Source organism: Bombus flavifrons, chromosome 8 (assembly GCF_040668555.2).
Source record: "Bombus flavifrons isolate JBK064 chromosome 8, iyBomFlav1_principal, whole genome shotgun sequence".
NCBI classification, from domain to species: Eukaryota; Metazoa; Arthropoda; class Insecta; order Hymenoptera; family Apidae; genus Bombus; species Bombus flavifrons.
In genome coordinates this window covers 4,559,898-4,581,908 of record NC_138449.1, presented here as the reverse complement: position 1 = coordinate 4,581,908, position 22,011 = coordinate 4,559,898, and the positions used below count along the sequence as shown (strand labels likewise).

The following is a 22,011-nucleotide window of genomic DNA, read 5'->3' as shown; positions in this document are numbered from 1 at the left end:
ACCAATTCGATGCTTTACAATACTGTCGCAATTTGAATCAGTAGGAGTACGATTCGATGCCAAAAACTGTTGAAAGTTCCGACTAGTTTTGGATTTTAATGTTTCGATAAGTTTTGAGAATCGTGGAAGTCTTGAAAATCTTTATAGAGTGCAATGTTTTGAAAACTTGATGAATAGGTAATCAATATTTCACGTAGAATAATGAAGATAAAATATAATAGAAGGTATTGTATAATGATTGTACTGATAAATAATCGTAGATATAGTTGAAGATATAAGATACTGAATACTCATTAGGTTTTAAAGGCTCTGAGACCGATCAAGATTTCCAATCAAGATTTTCACGACTGATCGGAGTATTAAGAACTCGAGATTTTCAAAAATAATCCAATTGCATTCGAAGAAATTCGAATTCAAGATTTGAATCTATCGAGGAATAAACAATTTATATAATACGAGTTAATTCCCACAGTACTTCGCATTTAGATAAGTGGATTCAGCCGGCAACATTCAGACATTATGTGATATTTGGTTTCAATAAAGGGAGTTGTACTGTATTTCACAGTACATCACTAAACTTTGGATATTCGTGTTGAATAGTAATAGGTTGAATAGTAATAAGTTGAATAATAGAACTTTCGTATAACATGCATAATATATTTATAAAAGATGTCTACAAGTGTTCAAATACTTTCGTATATGAATTTGTACAAATATCCACAGTCTACACATTATTATCAATAATCTCATTGTTGCGTTTCATTTATCATAAACGGTTTCTGGTCTTCTTGCGAAACACGAAGCCTTTATACGCGCAGTAGCTTGCAGCGAGATACTGGTTTCATCTCCTCTTCCAGAGAGGAAGGAAGAAAAAAAGAAGAGAAGTGAAGAACGTCTATACACAGTTTACACTCAGTGCCGAAAATAGTAAACGCTTTTCTAAAGATCTGGATTTTTCGTTCCGACATCGGTAGTCGCGTAACATTGACTTTCGTCTAGATGTACAGTTACAACCCTGAACTACATACCGAACGAAGGCAGCTTCGGTTTCATAATAAAGAAATAGAAATAAAAGAGATATTAGAGAGAATCGGTTTCCGTTGCACTTGTATCGCGAACGGCCTTAAATATAATGCATTTTGTGTCCATAGCCTGAATAAGAGTATTGTTTGCTCAGGTAATTATTTGAACAAATCCTGTCGCATTGTGTGGTACATAGTTGGCCAAAAGGTAATCGATGGCAAAAGGAAAATACGATTTGTGTATTTCTCCTATTGTGTTCATGCAAATACTGCTATTATTATTATAGTTTGTATTACTGCATACGTGATTTGTTTGAAATTCCTAATTCTGGAAGAAATTAAAATTATTTGTAGAATTTAAAATCTAGCTTTTATGTAATATAGTTATCACTTATATATATAATATAAGTAATATATATAAGTAATATAAATATCGCTTCTCTTGTAAAACCTTTTTGCAAGGTTATTTTTATTTTTATTAAATATCTAGCACAATGACAAATTCAGAATATTTAAAAGAAAAAACACTACTGTGCATGAACCAGATATTTTGAAAGAGAAAATCTGTTTTAAGAGAAATATTTTCCAAAGAGCGATTGATGCATTGCAGAAAGCAGTCAGTGTAAATCTTCTTTTCTGAAGTTTAAAAAATAATTGTGGGTACACTCACAAAATGGACGGATTATGTAATTCATGGATGACATTACAACAAGCTTCTGATTAAAGAGAATACCATTCAAACAATCTGTAGTTCTTCCCTTTTTGTTGAAAAAATATAACAGAAATATCATTAGTAATTTTTACGCTACATATTTCTTTTACCTTTTGTCCGTATAGTTTGGAGTCCTAAATCACATTCATGAGAAGTAAAGAAAGATATTGTTAGATTGCTAGACTGTTAGACTGCTAGACTGCACATATCTTTGGGATGTGTCACTCCACTATGAAAAGTCATAAAACTGGACTATCTTTATTTAAGACCTTCATTTACCAAGTACAATATTACAATTCAAAGTAGAATTGTTTCGATACGCATTTTGATACAAGCAATTCGAAATAAACAAATTTTTTTAGAGCTGTTTAAAATCCAAAAACTATTAACTATGTAGTAAAAGGAAAAACGTCGTTTCATTATTAGATATTGGAGTAATTAGCAGTTTTCTATTTTAGACTTTTTTCGTCTCAAAGTATAAATCTTTTTATTTCACATCGATTTACTGAAAAATTTTGATTCTTTTTTATACGAAAGAAAATTTGAGAAAAAAAGGACGCCGACTTCTCAATGTGTAACAAGGCCGAAGGCGTGAAACGCGGCAATTCGCGTGCGTGGCGCAAGCCGGAAACGCTTCGAGCTAACGCGCCAACAAATCTCTTGCGGGACATCTTTTACGTTCGGAAGACGGTTTACGAGGACATGTAACTAGGTATCTTCTGAAATACAGCTACGGTCCACGGATCCTCTCGGCCATTAACAGCGGGAGAACGTTGAGCATTCAGAATGGGGGAAAAAGAGATCGAGAGAAAGCAGCGGTAGATAATAGATTTCCTCTTATCCCACTATCATCGTCCGACAAACGAAAAGAATCGTACGCGATGATAGTGATTACGATCATGAAGTTGACGATCACGTTGCCTCCGGCGAAGATTGTTCTAATGAAAACGACACACGGAAACTGATTATGATCTTAGGTGGAAAATAACCGAAAAAAGAATGAATTGCGGAGAAAGGAACTCTTTGTTGCACGGTGAAAATGTTTCTTATGAAATGGAAACGGGTTTTATGATGTAAAATGATTTTCGCAACGAATAGAGGGTTTGTTGTGAGAAATGGATGAATAAATAAATTGATAATAAATATTAGATTAGATATGTTTCTCTTTTGAACTAAAATACTAAAGTAATTAAAATATTTCTTCTTAGAGAGCAATATTAGCATGTCTTCCGTTTCTGGTTTTCGTATTGGAATCTGGTGAACAATAGTTTGAATGCTACATTCGGAAAACGAATAGTTAAATCGCACTGTGTTCTTCTTTTTAGATGATATTAATTAAAGGGGAAAGCGTATGAATAGATGATATTCTGGAACGTATAGTCTTATCGTGTTCATGCGTTCTCAAGTTCCACTATTTTTCCTATCCCAATATTTATGCTCAGGAGAAGTTTTCTCATACAGAAAACTGTGAACTAAATTAACTGATGTGTGTTTTACCGCAATGAAAAGATTTACATAGCGGTCAATTTGACGTTTAATTACTGTGACGATAATTACGGGAAGGCCGGGGTAACACGGAATTCATTATGATCGTTCTCGATGATTTACAACATCTGTTGTAATTATCGGTAGGTTCGCCGTATAATCAACAAGTTCCTTATTACTTTCAATTTTCACAACGTAAGATCGTATTTTCAGATATGTAGAATGCGAAACTTCCTTCTCGAAATGCTATTAAAATTTGCATAGAATAATAGTTTCCTATTAAAGGAAATTTTAATATTAAGTCATAGTAAATATAACAAAAGTCGCGATCGTCCAGGAGATCTTTACTAGTCTGTACTGTATATTCATTATGTTATTAGATACAGATTACGCTATGTACAGAATTTGTGCCAAATTAGTAACACGAACCTGCTGCGTTTCCTTAGTCAGCGAATAAATTTGCTGCATGCACTTGGAGCGTGTTTATTAGCACACAATATATATACACAAAAGCTAAATTATCGCTAGTAATCCACTATAGTTTAGGATATATAATTTCTAAATAAATTTTACTACTGTTTGTTGAAATTTTATATGAATCTAAATTGTCTACTTGACAGAAAGTACCAAAAAATATCTAATTCTTTTTATCAGCTGTTTTATGAACTTGATATTATATACATATATGTACTATATATACATGTGTTATATTACGTTAATTATATACATGTAATATATTTGCATATATCACTCTATATTACAATTTATAATAAGAACTTGCGCAGTATGAAAAGATTATAATACAAGAACTCCAAAAATAATAATTATAGTATTTATAATCCTAGAACAAAATTTTGCAATACGAAAAAATTATGACACAATAACTTCAGATAAAAATCATAGCATTTATAATCCTAAACCAACAATTTACAGTACATATACAAAGAAATTATATGGCATAAGAACATCTTTATCACTTCAATCGAATGATCATAATATTGAATTTAGTATAATACGTCCTTAAAAGACAATTATTTCAAAGCACGGATGCTCCTTAATTAAAATTATGTCAATCAAATATCCATGGTTAAATTGGATAATTAAATTTTAGAATCTTGTCAGTGATATCCTATACCATATAATTGATAGAACGGAATAACAGAAGCTTCGAAAACGACAGAGTTCGTCTCTTAATCGGTCGCTATATTTGCGGGAATTCGGCCAAGACGACGTGCTGTCGGTTTGGAACGTCACCGAGATCTTCGTTCCCGTTCCCACTCGTACACTCTGTTTATTATTATTGGAATGATCCACCTCCTCGTGTTGAGAGGGCTGCCAAACTTACCTGACACTCGAGGAGGTAATTAGAACTTGCTCTTTCTTTCCCTCGTGGTCTTGCTCACCATGATGACCTCGCAACAGCCACCGGTATGCGAAAATCCGCTCACGATCCTATTAAAAATCTACTCTCGTCCGTTTTCTACTCGGTTAACACGCGATCTACCAATGTGTATTTTCTTTCTCCGTTTCCAGGTATCTCTTGATAGACAGTTCGATTAAAAACCAGTGATTCATAGTCAGGAAAGGTGTTCGGAAACGATTGATCCGGCGGAAGTTTACTTTTGATTTTTACTGCTGCTCTCTTTGCTTTTTTTACTCGAGAAACACGCTACCGTTTCGTTCCGTTCTGGATAATTGATAAGCTGGAGAAATTGAGCAATAAATATTGAACCAAAGAACAGCGTTTTCTTGTATAGAGTTGAGATAATATTTGAAAATCAATTTGAAGTGAAATATTAAGATTGGTTGTTTTATACGTAAATTTGGAAAGTTTTATTTTAAAACAGTGATCGTGTGCTACATAGAATTTTAGAAGATAAGCAAAGTCTATTATACAAATATTGTATAGACAGAATAGAGTTTACTATAGTTTTCTAAAGAAATTATTAATAGTTATTTTTACTTGTCAATATGAATCGACTTAGATATATACCATATATTCTGTCGTGTGATAGATGAGTACTCATCTGTTTCTTTTCACCAAGTTTCCTCAGCTGTTGATTTTAATACGGCAACTAGTAATTTTACAGATAAAGATCGCTGCATAAGACTTATCGAATTAGTTTACAAAGATTTAATTAATTGCGTTATTAATTTCATGACATCTATCTGTGATAAATATATAGCATATATTAGAAGAAATAATACAGTTGATAATTCTGTTACATTGAGAGGAAAGAATAAAATCTTTTTATTTGGTGTCCCGGTTTCGAGAAAATTAAGTTTGAAATCCATCGAGTACGTATGCACTCGTTGCTATTTCAAACTCAATTTTCTTAAAAACGAAGTCTCAAACGAGAAAGCCCTATCCTACACTTCCGACTGTAACTTAACTTTACTGTATCCTTTATCTCCTCAGTATCACATTTATTTAATCTATCCAGGAGTTTGTCTAGTGCGAACTAAAAATAGTATTTTTCAAGCAGAATCTTATAAAGATATACAGGGTGGTTGGTAACTGGTGGTACAAGCGGAAAGGGGGTGATTCTACGCGAAAAAAGAAGTCGAAAATATAGAATAAAAATTTTTCGTTTAAGGCTTTGTTTTCGTGAAAATCGACTTTGAATTTTCGCTCGGTACGCGAGCACTTTATCATGTCTCGTTATAACGGATCTCACTGTAGATTTTTAAAAACATTAAAAAAAAAATTAAAAAAAAATTTTTATTCTATATTTTCGACTCCTTTTTTCGTGTAGAATCACCCCCTTTCGGCTTGAACCACCAGTTACAACCTGTATACCCTGTATAGTAGATAATACTCTTGAAATCTCATTGAAAATAAAATATGCAGAATAAAATAGAATATATCCACAATCAAAAATGCTACGAACATTTTGAACAGACCCAACATTCGTCCATGTTGAATAACTTCCTACTTGTTCTATAATGTTCGATATAAAATATAAAAACCTTTATATTTCATCGAATATTGTGTTCCAGTTAGTCGACAGAAGGCTCAGCCAATAGCCACGTCGAATCGCACAGAGAACAAGGATGTTCGTGCAAGCACGTTACCACGAAGACGAGGGGACGTCAGTCCAGTGGTTTCCACGCCACAGAACAGCCCCAATCGTCAGAGTCCGAGAACATCGACGCCTAGCGTCGATAGCGCTGTTGGTTCCGCGGAAGGTCTGGGTGTACCTCAAACCGGAAACGTTGAGGAGATTCGACCGAGGAGCGATGGTTCCGACAGTCTGGCAACTTCCAGTGCACTCACCAGCCCAGAACCGCCGGTGCCAGAAAACAACGAGCCAAGAGTCGATCTGGTGCAAACTGAGCCTCCTATCGAGATCGTCACATCTGAACCCGTTTTTCCGCTCGTTGAAAGTGCGCCCATCGAAGAAACCGTGCAGAAAGGTAGGTTATCGTCGAGTATTATACAAACGGTAGAGTTTTTTTTATCGAAAAGAGAAGGTTTTGTATGGATTTGGCTATTTGCGAAGAAACAATTAGTTGGTCGTTTGGTAGTTTCCTGAGTTTGTAAAACTTTAGACTTTAAACTGAACTTTGTTCAGATCAGCCGAGTTACCTGAATTTTTAAAATTTTATAATGTTTAAAGTTTATAATGTTCGTTACTACTAAGGAACCAAGGTTGTTAGAGTGATCTATTTCCCCTGACCTGTCGTATCGAAATTATCGTCTAAAGTATAACTTCTTATTCTTCTCCAAAATATAACTTCCTCGAATCGACTCATTTATCAAATTCATCGGACTTTTCTTGAACAATGTATACAAGCGCAAAACCTAGAAATCCACGAGTATCTCGAGTAAGAACGATCATCGTGAACGCGGGAAACAGCTGAATCCGCAGAACTCCTTCCTTCCATGTAGCAACAGTTTGTTATTTGGCTGATTTCGTCGGTGGAAATTGGCAACATAATATTACTAAATCCGACATCCTCGCAGCTTGTAATTTTAATTTAATGACTTTATCTGTGCCAGAATCGCACCTTCGCCGCGGTTCACCCTCTTCTCATCTTCAATACTCATTTCAACATTCGTTTCACGTGGCTTATCACCCTCGCGCATCTTAATAGAGAAACGTTTCACCGTATGTTCGCGGAGGATTCAACGACCCACGGTCCGCTCTTAATTATCGGATATTCGTTGACACGTTTATCGAAGCATCGACTGGCAAGAATTAGGAATCGGCCGTTGAAAGTCCGCCGGTGTCGTTGATGTATTAGATTAGAGCATCGAATCGAAGCGGATGAGCCGGCCAAATATTTTCGCCTGTCCCAGTGTGGTGAACAGGGGTAAGGGAAAGAAGGACTATTTTTGCATCGACAGGAGTATGGGTACAAAGGTGCACCCAAGTTTCCACTTTATTTCGCGTGGCTCTATTTTCGGAACGGTGGGTGCCAGGGTCGAAATAGAAATTTCAACGTCATCGAGTTCTACCCATCTTCATTGATGACTTCACGCCCGTTCACTCTGGCCTGGAGTTCGCCAATCCAAGTAAATATCACGCTCATACGTTGACCTATCACGACAATGGTTAACTCGACTTGATTTTATATTTTCTTTTTTGTACGAGGAAGAAGAAAGTTGAGAGAAGTTAGAAGAAACGGGGTGTACGTTTGTTTCTAGCGCAATCTTTCAGAATATTGTTCTTTCTGTTTATTGAATAAATAGACTTCCGTTAGTTCTGAGTCATTAAACCAACTGACTAGTGATTATTTTCTAACCTCTATCTGACCGTTGTTTTCCAACTACGTTATTTATCATTGTGTTCACTTTCTGTATTGAAGGTTAAATTCGAGTAAAACTTGGTCGCTTTTTCGGCTTATGATCGCAGATTAGAAATATTTTCTCTACGTCGGATGATCTTGTCTGTAATTCTTCAAATGATCCGAACATGAAATGAAGCTTTTTCCAGAAGTCTCAGATACTGTTAAATTTTTCAAATGTAATCTCTTGTAAAAGATAATGCAAAACAGGAGTTTGATGTAACCTACACAGAGTACTAATTTATGTACTCACATATATTTAAAGTTATCGAAAAAATATCATTATAAAATTCTGTGATTCCTAGCCAAATTATAAATCCACTATATATATTCTAATTAATCTTTTTCTAGATATTTGATATTTTTTGCTAGGAATGTGCCAATATGTCCGATTAACGTAAATCGAATTTTGCTTCGTTTTTTTAAATACAGTCGCAAATTTTTGTAATAACCGTTGGCTATAAAACGGTTTTCAGCATAAAATTAGCATAAACAAATATTATCCACGCATTCATTGCGTACCTAGTCCAAGAAATGTTTCGATCATAAGCAAGGAAATAACCACAAATCCAGATACAATAATTTAATCGCCTAATGTCAATTTACCAAAAATATTGAAAGAAACCAATTCATTTAACGCTTTCATTAACGCTATTGCCCCATCGAATTAATGATTGAAACGAATTAATCATTTCCTACAGAAAATAGACTGGAACCGCACGAAGTGATAATAACACCCCCACCTGAGGAGCCACGGCTAAGTCAAGCTAGCGAAGGTAGCGAGGCGGCAAGCGAGGCACCCTCTGAAGCGTCATCGCCATCGGGCAAAACTAGAAGGTACCGAGGGGATACCAGTAAAAGGAGAAAGGGCGTGTACATAACCCAATGGCCAGAGTCCTTGGACACCGACAGGAACAAGCTGTCAGCTCAGAGCAGCGAGGAAAGAGACGAGCCACCTGCGACGCCTAGCGACCTCTCCGACTGCGAGGGCCACACGCCTAGAAGGTAACATGAGAACGACCGCTGATATATCGGAATAGAATGCAAATAGACCCGAAGCGCCTGCTTACGGATACGATTTAAGAGCAGAAAATTACCAGAGATTCGAATGTTTACTTAAAGGCACCCTCTTTGTTTAACACTTGTTCGAGTATCGTTATCGCATTCCAGATTAGTATTGAATGAATGAGAATAGGGGATGAGTTTTGGAGAACAAACAGGAGGTTTGGCAATTTCACGTGACACATTAGCTAATATTAAATTAGATCTTATATAGATTGCATAGGAGTAAATTTTCTATAATCATAAAATTAGGAAAATTAGAGAAAGAAATGTTAACTCGTTACTGAAATTTCTAATTTACTAGATATAATTATTTATGAATATTTTCTTTTAATCGGCCTAATTAGAATCAATTTCTCTTTTAATTCTATGCATTTTGAAAATATTCTACATTTAATGAGACTTGAGGAGAATTATTTCCCGTGCAAAGTACTGCTTGTGACAAACGTATTCGTTAAACAAATTTTGTAATGGTCAATAGAAAGCGTTTTCATTTTTAAAATAGGTACAAAATTCGTTGTTACGAAGGACGGGCTTTTTCACAACGATTATGAAGTTATGCGATAAGTAAAGAGTTATTGAAAGAAATGGTGCATACATTAAAGAAATATGGATATCATAGAGATGTCTTTCAATTTTCCTTAAATTTTGCTATGAACTCTTCGAACAAGTCAATAATGTCCTATTAATCCTTTATAATAATATACCGACAAAAGAAATTATAGCAACCTAATAGCCTTTATAAAAGTTACGTTGAAACATATTATTAAACGTATTATTTAACGAAATGCAACCCATTTTCTAATTTTAATTTTAATTTTAATTTCGTTCTCATCTGTCCAGATATAGTAAAAGACCTCTCCGTGGTCCTTACGGCCAAATGCTGGAGGCAGAGATGGCGAAACCGCGAACTGCTGATATCTCTCTCGAGGAAGGTCTACGTCCACGTAGAAAAGTTTCCGAGAATCTCTCGTACAACGCAAGCTCGAATAACAGCGGTTCAGAGCCACCCACGCCCTGCCATCATAGAACCACTTCCAGCCCGAGCAAACTTGAAGGCCTTCCGGGACCAAGTCCCGAACTCCTCGCGGAACTACTTCGAGGATCTTCAGAAAGGGTGGCACGTGCACCGGCGCATCGAAACGTGAGTACTATTAAATTTAATATGCGTTACTTGAACGCACGGCATGCTTGAACAAGGGAGAAATCGGAGAAACTGAATAAGAGAACAAAGATAGATAGGTGAATGAAGTCGAGGATAACTTAATGCAAGGCAAGTCAAATTCTGAACCATTAGTTGAATGAAGATAAATAAGCATATCCCGTGGATCGTACAACCGAGTAGCTGTGCAACCTTTATTATCCGAAGCTTCGTTATTTGAACATTATTCGAGTCTGTTTGAACGGTTCTACTGTTCAAATGGTTTTTCTTGGAAATTCTGTTCTATGTTGAAATTCGACTTAACTATGAGAGATCGAGAATGGACGATTTTAGTGAATAGATGTAATAAGTGTTAAATTAGTGAATAAAATATATAAAGAGTTTCAAGATTTATAGTAATTGCTGAGAAAAATAAAATTTGTTTAATCAACAATTCATGATACTTCATGTCTGTTGTGTGGTAGGTTCTTGAACTCGTCTCAAGAACCGTTTTCATATAATTAGACTACGGATGTTTGTGCACATATGGGAAATTCAAATGTGGGAAAATATACATAATCTACATAATATGTAAAAGTATACAAAATATGCAAAGTGAAATTGTAATACTTAGGGGGCGGAACAAATTTCTATTTAAATTTTACTTCACTCTTCTTCATAAAAATATGATAATCAAAGTAATTAGAAGATTTCTATTGTGAATGATTCTATCGCACCAATCAGGTGAAAGAGTCTCGCAAGATTCATATGTTATTTGTACGCTACTGTAATAAAGGTATCATTTAAAAAAGCAGTAATTGAAAAAGCGTACAGATAAAAGAAGTAGACATAAAAGTTAAAATAATACGAGAAACGATCCTTTAATTGTCTTAAGTAGCACATGAATTCGCATGAGTCTACACGTAATATAACAAAGATGATAGGCATTATATTAAAAAGATATTTATTGCGTATAAAAAGTAGCAAAACATTATCTCTCTTATTTACCTCGTAAATGTACTACGACTCAAATTCATCATGACTGAAACGTTAGGAATTACTTATCCTGAACAGCCCAGATACATTGCACGCATATGTATGTGTACATACTCTGGGAGTTAATTGAAATTCATCTTCAACAAGTATATCATTTAACAAGTCTGAAAAGAAATATTCGTTAAATTGGATTTCCTCCTGTTCAATTTCGAAAATAACACTATTACGCGAATAATAATCCCATTTCATGTAAAACTTACTCATGAATGAGACAACGATGTAATGAAAGGCTAAACGGTAGATCAATTAACGAACGAAACACTAAAAGCAAAAGGATTAGAAGCTAATGTTATTGAGCGAGTTAAGAACACTGCGATTGATGCTATCGCGGCGTCGTATCTCTGACGGTCTCTTCAACGATCTTCCTCGTCGCTTGTAACATCTGGCAACGAATTTTCAAACGAAGCAATGAAGTACGTCGCTTGTCCCGCTTCGAGTTGGTTTGCGCGACGAATCGTATATCGATCGTTCGTCCGACTTCGCTTTTGATCTTTGAAACGTGAAACATCGAGAAGTGGTAGGTGTTCGCGCTGAAGTTCATTTGAAAAGTGTTTGAAAGAGTTGAATTGCAAGAAATGAATAGTAAATAGTGTGACTTTTAATTTTTGTGAGATTATGGTGATTGGGTATTTTAAATATTCAAATTGCTCGTCTTGCTTTTAAATATTATACAGGGTGGTTGGTAACTGGTGGTACAAGCGGAAAGGGAGTGATTCTACGCGAAAAAAGAAGTCGAAAATATAGAATAAAAATTTTTCGTTTGAGGCTTTGTTTTCGAAAAAATCGACTTTGAATTTTCGCTCAGTACGCGTGCACTTTATCACGTCTCGTTATAACGGATCTCACTGTAGATTTTAAAAAAAATTAAAAAAAAAATTTTTATTCTATATTTTCGACTCCTTTTTTCGCGTAGAAACACCCCCTTTCCGCTTGTACCACCAGTTACCAACCACCCTGTATACTTCTTGAGATATTAATGATTCATGTCTCATTGCGTTAAAACACACGTGAGATATGTTTAATCCTTCAATTTACTCGTAGTTCTATAATGCAGTGAAACAACATTGAATTGAATTTATAATGGGGTATTTATGTCTCACTATTACAAGATACAAATAGTGTTCATTCAATGCGTTAAGTCAATAACTCTGTCATCTCAATAATTCTCAGCAGTGAAATACACAAATATGTATTAGGAATAATTTTCACAAAGAAATATTGATTTTTAGACTCAAATTGATTATTCGAACATCTTGCTCTCTTCTTATCAGATAAAGAAAATAGCTAAAGGAAAATAGTAAGAAAGTTAGAAGCTTTGGATGAGATACGAGTCTCTCAGACTCTAAATGGATCAATACCGCATTTTTAAATTTCTTTCAAACTTCATTTTTAAATTTTATTACCTAGCTGTATGTATATATGATTTGTGTTCATCTTCTTGGAAAACAGATGACTTGCTTCCATAAGTTTATATGTATATCGCAAGTAGATGATATAAATAATAAAAAATTCCAAAGAAATTTGTAAAAATGTTTGTAACGTCATATCACATTTTCTTTACTTTTTAATTTTTGGAGGTGATATTATTTTTTACTAGTTCGGAAGTTGTACGTTCTAGAAATTATTATTTATAGAGTTTGAATAATAGATTGAAAGCGAAAGTAGGAAGGAAGTATGTTAATGAAAATATTCAGAGAAAGCCATGTTCATATTGTTTCTTGATACATATTGGTATCGTTGTATAATATAAAAATATTTAAAAACTTGTATAATTATAGCGAATTACTTGTGAACTGTAATTATCGGTGATTAAGACCGTGATTAGACGAGCATTTATTAGCAAGTAGAACACCTATAAACCTATCGATTTACACATAAAATATGCAAAATGTACATACATTCATCATCGATATGCAAATTCTATCGTAATTTACTTAACAAGCAACAACTACAATTATTATGATTACTTTCATACATTCTTGCATGTATCCTCATTTAAAATTCATAAACATCAATAATTTTTATGTTTGCTAGACATAATTTGGATTTTCTCACTTATTTACGGACACAGATATTTTTCTTTAGTCCATTCAGCGATAAGCAATTTTTGGAGTAAATTTTATTTATCGATGTGAATCCTTTCTCGCCATATTCAAATATTTAAAGATTTGTATATCGCATTACTAAATTGTTTTATGTAGTACAATAATTATTTATTTATCGACAAAATTGAAATCTATAATCTTTTGATATTGTATGATAGGAAAAAGGAAATATGAAGTATTACATTAAAGAAAAACTTACTCTAAAATTGAAGAAATGATACAATGTCGGAATTCTTTTCCTTCTGAAACGGTTCTTTCCCGAAATACTCGAACAGTACTAGTCGAAACATTGTTAAATGTACCAGTGCTAAGTGTGACAGTGTGAACAGTATACATAGAATGATTCGAGACAGACGACTCCAGGTTAGTCGCTGAAACGTAATCTAATAATAATGTTCGGTCATATTTCTGGGATGAGTTGTTGGTGGTTTGGCCAGTGCACTCGAGGTTAGCGTAGTGTCCCCTTGATTCTGGCACGGCGGGGGCGTGCACGAGTGGATATTCCTGGCCTTAGGTGTACCTGGGGACTGATCGGCCTCTACCAGCACACACTGTGCCGATGGAATCTGCCGGCTAGCACGCGGGCATTTTTACGCAACCCGACCTTGCTCGGATACACATCGACACGTTTAACATGTGCGTGCTGTGTAAGCGGGCAAGTTCGTCCCTGCTTTTGTGGTGAAACGTCGCTTTTATGGTCTCAACAAGCAAAGAGATGTTCGGTCGATGCTCTTTCGTTAATTAAAATTCACTTCATGACCAGCAGCGTTTCCCTTTGAATATTTTTTGGAAGGCAAGTTTTTAGGACAGATGTGCACTGTGTATCGTTAAAGAGACGTAATGTCGCTAATAAATTCAATGTGTCGTCTCGATAGATGAGTCATTGGAGTGAGTTTGATAATTCGATCAGTATAATGTAATGTAACGTCAATACTTTGCAATTTCATTTAAAATTTTTGATAAAAAAGCGTACATCTTATGAGAGAATTTAATAATAACTCGTTTGAAAACAGACAAAAATAAATTGCTGTCTTCTCGAAACAAGCATTCCTTATTTTTTAACATGACCAGTATTAACGATACAGATAAACGAATGATTCGCACGTGAGCGGAAATTAGTCACGAACGAAGGAAATACGTTTTGCCAGACTCTGAAAGAAAACAGAATCATGTGTGACATGAAACAGGTAACGTTTGTCAAAATTTTCCCACGAAAACTTTTAGGAAACCCGAGTAGTCGTAACAAGAAACTCAAAGAGATTCTTTGATAGTATTTTGAGTTAAGTTGGATCACGTTCGAAAGTATAATTTCCATTTATTATTACGATATCCTGTACGTCAAACGTATCGGAACGTTTACGAGGGTGAGATATTTTAATACACGAGGCGAATGGAAATTTTTAGGTATCAAAGTAAAAAAGAGAGAAGACGTATAGTTGACGCTTCGTGAAAATAACGCTTGTTCGGAGGTACATGAAATATGGCAGCGTTATTATGTGCGAACGCATAGAATTTCTAGTGGAAAGATCGCTAAGAAAACATATAAACTAAAACCCGGTTGAAAATAGCAGAGCTCGAGATAAATAAGGATATTTTCAGATCGGTTCTTTATCTATTTTCTGATGTCATCGATTTTCGGTCGGTATGTATTACGTAGATTCCCAGGATTTTATGAATGAATCGCGAAACTTACAATGCCAGAGCATCATGACGTCCGCGGTGACGTCGGTGCCCACGTAGATTCTTGAATAATTTATGGCGATCCTCCCTCTTTATCACTTCACGCAGCCGCTGAAAATCTATTTTTCTTTTCGTTTTCGACACTTAATCTCGCGCGTTTGGTATTTTATATTGGCATCCCGGTTTGAGATATGTTTAACATGTGTCGAAGCAATAAAATTAGTTATAGTTATAGGTAGAATGTCTCAGAGTAACGTGATCAAATATTTTTTATCGCTTTAAGTATAACATAGCGGATTGATACTATCTCGATTTGTAATAAGATTTACTGTTATCAGAAATACATTATAATTTACGAATGTCATAAAATTTATTTTATGTAATTTATTATTTGTTTTTCATGAAATTTGTTACCGTTAGGCAACAAAATTTATCATTGTTAGTATTTCGTAATTTATGATCTGCAGAAAGTTTTATCAATAATATTAGCATTGGAAATCATATTTATTGATGAAATCTGTAAACATCAACGCATAAATTAATAAATTAATCGCAAAAGACCCGAATAATATATGGATTTGATATCAATCTCTTTGCTATAAAGTTCAACCGCAAATAATCGTTATATAACGATTTCTAAACGAGTGCTTGCAGCATGTGTAATTTAGACACGAACACGCGACACATAATGACTTTCATGGAGGAAGTTTGAATGTGCAAAAGTTCATATATCGAGGCTATTGAATGAGCAACCTGCAATCCGTATGAGAACGAGGCGAATGAAAAGCAGACTGCAGCGAGGGCGTTCGACAAACTCGAATAAAATGGTGGAATATTTCGTGACTGAGACGCTGCCCAGACTAAACAACCATCCTCGAAATAAATATAGGGCATGAGACATTAAAAAGTATAAAATAATTCACGGTTCCGTATCACATTTCGCAATGAATGAACGAGTAATAGCTCTCATCGATGGTTTACCGTTACTTATTCATCGTAAACTATATTCTGTTGCTCTGCTTTAAATCATGCTTCAAAAATATCTTAATGTCAAAGGAATCTATTAACAGTAGACAAAACGATTCTTATAGAGAGAAATGAGTTGCTCTTGGTAGACGTCTTATGGAGATAGACAACCGTGTGTTAATTCAGTTTGGTGCAGGTGCATACTTCCGGTGTCATCAAATGAACTTGTTGCGGACACGTGCAAATAGAATTCCGCCTATAGCAATGCTAAATTGCTCTCTCTTATAAAATAGTAGAGAATTAAACATTTTAAAGTGATAAGCACTAATTTATTCTTTAAGGTTGTTTTCTTAAATTAATATGAAATTATATGTTATATTCTTTGTTAATAATTTAATATATATGTTAATAATGATTAAAATTTCTTTGGTACAATAAAATTTTAAGAAACAATTCCTTTATATTTGGTATATTTTTACAAAATGTTTATTCAATTAGCAATGGAATTTACGTAATATAATATAAATTCATGTGTCATACTATAAAAATGATCTTCAACAACTTTCAGTTAATAACATAAATTTATTCCATTATATGGAGTAATTAATAGCATTAATAGCAATGACAATGTATTATTGGATACAGAGAATACTATACTTCTCCCTAACATTTCTCCATGCAATCTTTTCCTTTCTCGAAACTTCGAGTAACGAATTCCACATTGCTAGATCGTAAGAACCATAGCAATTCCCGACTAGACAGACACGAATCAACAAATATCATCAAAATCAAATATCAAACATAAGTATGATATACGCACCATAAAATACCATCACAAAAATCAATATAACCAAATCATGACCATGACTTTCTTCCTATGTCATGAAAATATATTGATAATCGTCCTCCGTCTGATAAAACAAAACAGGAACGCGCGTTTCGCTAACGTTCAATCGAAAGTCATATAGAGGAGCATATCGAAGAGGTTGGGAAATCATGAACCGGGAGCTTTGGTGGTTTCGCGGAAACGCGATTGTTATGGCGATCGGTTAGCTGTTTAACTGTGGCGACGGTACAAGGTCGTCTAGAGCTTGCCTTCCCGGAACAAGGTCGCGGCGCAGCAAAAGCTCTTCGAACAGGATGAACAGGATACATGGGTGCGCGCGTGTAATCCACGTGAGAGAGTGCGCCGGCGTTCTGGAAGCGAAACATCTGCCTCTCTTGCTCCGCATAGCGGTCGCTATTCTGTTGGGCATCGATCAGCCTGGTCGTGGTTGTGCGGCGGGTCGCCAGTTTCAGGCGTAACGCCGTGTCTCGCTGCCGCATCGCGAGAAAGCTCCGACACTGAGCGAGAGAAGAGCTTTGCACTCGGTTCGTCCGGCTCGTCGCCCTTGTCACGTGCGAATCTTCGATCAAGATCGGCCAGTAGAATGCGGCTCGCAGTGCGAACAAGCGTCGTGGATCGCGATTCAAGAGTACAATCTTGAAATAGAGGAGTACAGGCGTGATACACGAGAGTACTTTGACGTGACGTGACCGTTTGCTGAGGTTTTTTCGGTGGCCAGGCTGAATCCAGCCTTCGTTAAATCGTCCCGTGTCACGTGTGAGTCTCTTGAGAATCGTGTCGTTGAGAATGGTAATCGAAGAGAGCTGTTTGGTAGAGAACTAGTGCGGCCGTGTTCGATGATTAGAGTTAGGATTGACGATTGATTGAGCCCCTGGTTGATGACGTTGGTTTGGTTTGATTTATAGAGAGGTTTTTTTGCTTCGTTTAGTATGATGTAGTTGATGATACATAATAGATGGTGTATGGTTAGCGAGAAGAGTAATAGCATGTCGAACAGAGCGTTTGAATTTCTATGGAAATTACTTAGAGATGAAAGTTGGATCATTAATAGGTAATCTTTGATAACGGGAGAATTTTATGAGCTTGATAAAACGTTGCCGGTTACAACTAGAACTAATATTACGCGAGCGGTATAACTGCATATTTGCTAGTACATCACGTAAGCTCGGCTACCTTCTATTTATTCTCGATTCTATTCGCAACGTCGTGTACCACTTACATCTCATAATCTGAGGAACGAGGAAAATAATCATATTGATCTTGACGTTCGCGGATTCTAGCGGTCTAGAGCTAAATCGTTCGATATGATTGTACCATTTAATTGGGTATAAAGTGAAACGTCTAACCGTCGATCTTAATTGTCTCGAATTAATCATGTAATAATGTAATCACAGTTAGTCACGGTGTTAATCGAACTCGTGAAATCTGACGGTATTTGATAAATAAAGTTCGTTATCCACGTATTATGCGTTTGAAAATTATCACGCGAAAATCACAACAGAAGCAGAAAATCATATTTAATATGGCAGTCAGCAGAAATAATATAACTTGTACTAGACCGGTGATCCTGATTGTTGACAAAGGTCAAGGGTCAAACTTTAGCTTCGTGTTGCTGTAGACAGGATTAACGCGTAGATCCTTCAGAATACTAAAATTCGTATTATCGTCTGATTTCACTGAACAGTTCGTGGAATTGATAATATTAACTAGCGAATACAGTACACGAAGTTGTTTAGAAAGTATAATAAAATTAATGGATCAATATAATGACGATCATGTTGCTTTATTATATAAAATGCTTATCTTTTTCTGTCTTAAATTCTTTTCATTTCTTGAATTATATAAATATTTTTTAATTTTTCTGTACCTTATATGACATATTATTTCTTATTTTTTTTTTTTACGGTTACTGTAAAAATGCGTGCTGTGGTAGATTCTGCGATGTTGAACAAACAGCGGAACGATAATGCAAATGATGGCATGCAAGGCAATAAAAAGGTCAAAGAGTGCGCTTCAGCTTCCCTGTCTCTTAGAAAAGCTCCTTAGTTCTAAGCTGTTCTCCCGTGGAGCTGTCGTTTAATGTCACACGAGTAGAAGGAGATCTATGCAATAAATAAAAATTGTGTCTATAATATTATACAATTTCATCCGTTCTTCTGAATTAAAATTAAAATTATATATATATAATACAAATTCTGACTTCGAAAAATATGCAACGAACAGAGCAAATATACAGTAAAAAATATATAGCAGTTTCCTAAATCAATTAATTAGCCTTTTGTTATTTTTTTTTTATTCACCATTAATAGTATCAAATTTTAGTAAATTTCATTCCTTCGAATACTGTCTCTTTCTATCTTTTACATGTAGAATAGGAAATGCATTAGATATTAGGGTTCATATTAATCTAATCGATATAGTAGATCGTAGATTGACTTCTGCCGCTGTGATAATAACGGGAATCATAAGACGTATCGACAGAAACATACCGTATTGGAATTCTCGAATTCCATCGAGGAAGAAACGCGCGTTGTACTGAATACGAGGGCCATAGACGTAGCCTTGCATCGACATTTGTCAATCTGTTCTCGCAACGTCACGTTTCTCTATTAGGGTCTAATTTCACGTGAAAACGCATTCCAGTTCTAGGATTTCCAAGGACCCCTTATCATTAAACTAATATCGGTGTTCTACTTTCCCAACCATTCGTCCGTCTTGCTTCTGTTCGTGGAAATATTATTGAATTATTGATCAGGGATACCGGTAGAATTCCACTTTTCACTCGTCACACGGAACGATAACGAAGTTTGCAGTGGTTTCAGAGTGGTTTAAAAAGTGATTAAAATTAACGATCAGTCGAGGAATCAATGGTCATCAGAAAATCTGAGAATAATTTTAATCAATTGAAAATTGTTTACATTTCCGTTTTAATCTCAATTCTAATTATAATTTTCTATTTACATTCATACATAAACATGAAATTTTGATTACACGTAAATTAAAAATATTGTGAAATCAAATAATAGCTGGAAGTATCGTAATAATTTAGCATTATAAAAATATCATATTCACTGAGCTTTACCCTTCAATATGTTCACATAAAATCACTTCAAATACAATTTTTATCTTAATTAATTTCTTTACTCGAGTGCTTTAAAATTAGTTACAGTTAAATTTGTAACTTTGATTACAAGTTTTATATGATATTTATGATATTCATTCATCTTTGATATTTATCATACCACAAAAGAATAAACTACAATTTTTAAAACAAACTCGAAAATTGTAACTTCGTCCTGTCGATCAACAAAGATACGAAAATCAGATTTTAGGGACCGCTCGAATCTCGAATGTAATCGGTTCGGTAATCGTACGGAATGGCGTGTTTCTCAGTGGAAAGAAGGACAAGCGTGAAAGAGCGAATAAGACAGAAAGGGGAGCTTGCAAGCTCACGAGGGGGGCCCTGAGTCAGCTAGCTAAATATAACGCGGCGTGGAAGAACGGTGGTACATGCACGACGTGTTCGACATATGATCATCCCTGCTCGAAGTGTGAAAGCTCTACGTGGAAACGCCAAAACTTGCCGGACGTACGGTCCGAGCTTTTAAAGTGGCACTGCTGAATCACTTTATAAGCGAAATGCTCGAACAGACGTGAAATAAACTTTTGTTCACGAGATTTAATCATTTTCGTATCATACGAATATCATAAAATATCCATATTGGAACACAATTATTTACAGATATTACTTTTTTAAATTTCATAACATGATATTGGAATTGTTTCGTTTTATTTTGATACAATTTTTTTGCGATTTTTCTTCGCTTAAAATTCGGTTGCCGATTCTCGCTTCCAACAGTTATTATAACTTTCCAATAATTAATCCTTTCTATTAATATTTCCTGGTGTTACGTCGTAAGGAAAACGTTATTCAGATAAAAACTGCGTTAGCATAGAACGAACGACGCTTGTGGCTGATAAGGGGGAACTTCTGATCGAAGAAAACCTCCTTTTCTCCCGTCGTCACCTTTTCCTATAATATAACTCTTTCGTGTTTGTAACCGGATATAACTTTTACACGATTTGTGGTATTTTTAGTGGGACACGGGTGCAGTAGGCAAACGAGATCACGAGATATATACTGCTGAAATGTCTTATCTAGCATCCTTCCATTTTTTCAGTTATATTGAAAAATGTTGTATTAATGTACAATAAAGTTGTATTGTACAGGATAAAAAAAACAACGATTAAATACTTTAAACATTTTTGAATTTTGAAACTGATCCTCTAAATATTTTTAAAATGTTTTTAAAATTTTAAAATAAAACTCGTTAGTCTTATTGATTGTACTTTTAGTTTTCATAAAACTCTGTCAACTTATCCGCTATGTTTAATAATCGACAGGTTACTTTCGTACTCAATGTCATCTTAAAATTCTCCTATTTAATCATAAACTGACACTACAATCAAAAAATCAACAAAAATATAGTTTTCATGTTTTTCTTCTACCATCTACATATTATCTTCTACTGAACATTTCAAAATAAATCCCTTCTTTTAACTCTCTAGATAACGAACAATCTATCTGAAACTTAATCAAAGACGTCAACAAAATCAAATGGACATTTTCTAAAACCAGTGAATAATATATATATATGGATCATGTCTTTGATCGACTCTCCAGATCATTAGACCTATCGACGGAGAAAATCTCGTGAATTAGACAAACTCACGATTGCGAAGTGTGATAGACGATTGGTAAACAATCGACATGGGACTCGAATGTGGGGAGCCGGATTGATACGCGATTAGGGAGTTTAAAACGTATTAAGGGACTAGCAAAGGCGGTAGAAGAGGATGACGATGAATGCTGATCGCAAACTCATCAGCCAGCCGTCGGTGGACAGCGAAAGTAACGAACGTGTCAGCACAGACCGCGTGGGTAGCTTTCCTTTTCATGCTTACATGAATCCAACCACCTATATGTGCACACACAACCGATCATATTGCACACGCATTGTAACCATCGTGCTCATTGCGTTGTTTCGACCGATACCAATATTTTTTCCCGCCCATTTAGCATCGATTATAGCACGCGAATACGAAATTTTGCTGGGCAAACTAATTAATGCACGGCTCGAAAA

The 22,011-nt window shown here is 35.2% G+C and overlaps 1 protein-coding gene across 9 annotated transcripts in view; it reads left to right on the top strand.

Moving 5' to 3' along the window:
* The window catches only part of LOC138182875 (rho guanine nucleotide exchange factor 17), a 70,925-nt gene that overhangs the window by 23,648 nt on the left and 25,266 nt on the right, over positions 1-22,011 (top strand). For all 9 annotated transcript variants that reach the window (XM_069119194.1, XM_069119187.1, XM_069119193.1 and 6 more), the window contains exons 6-8: positions 6,220-6,636; positions 8,712-9,015; positions 9,916-10,216. In XM_069119194.1, coding sequence (XP_068975295.1) covers positions 6,220-6,636; positions 8,712-9,015; positions 9,916-10,216 — 1,022 coding nt within the window. The remainder of the gene's footprint in view (positions 1-6,219; positions 6,637-8,711; positions 9,016-9,915; positions 10,217-22,011) is intronic.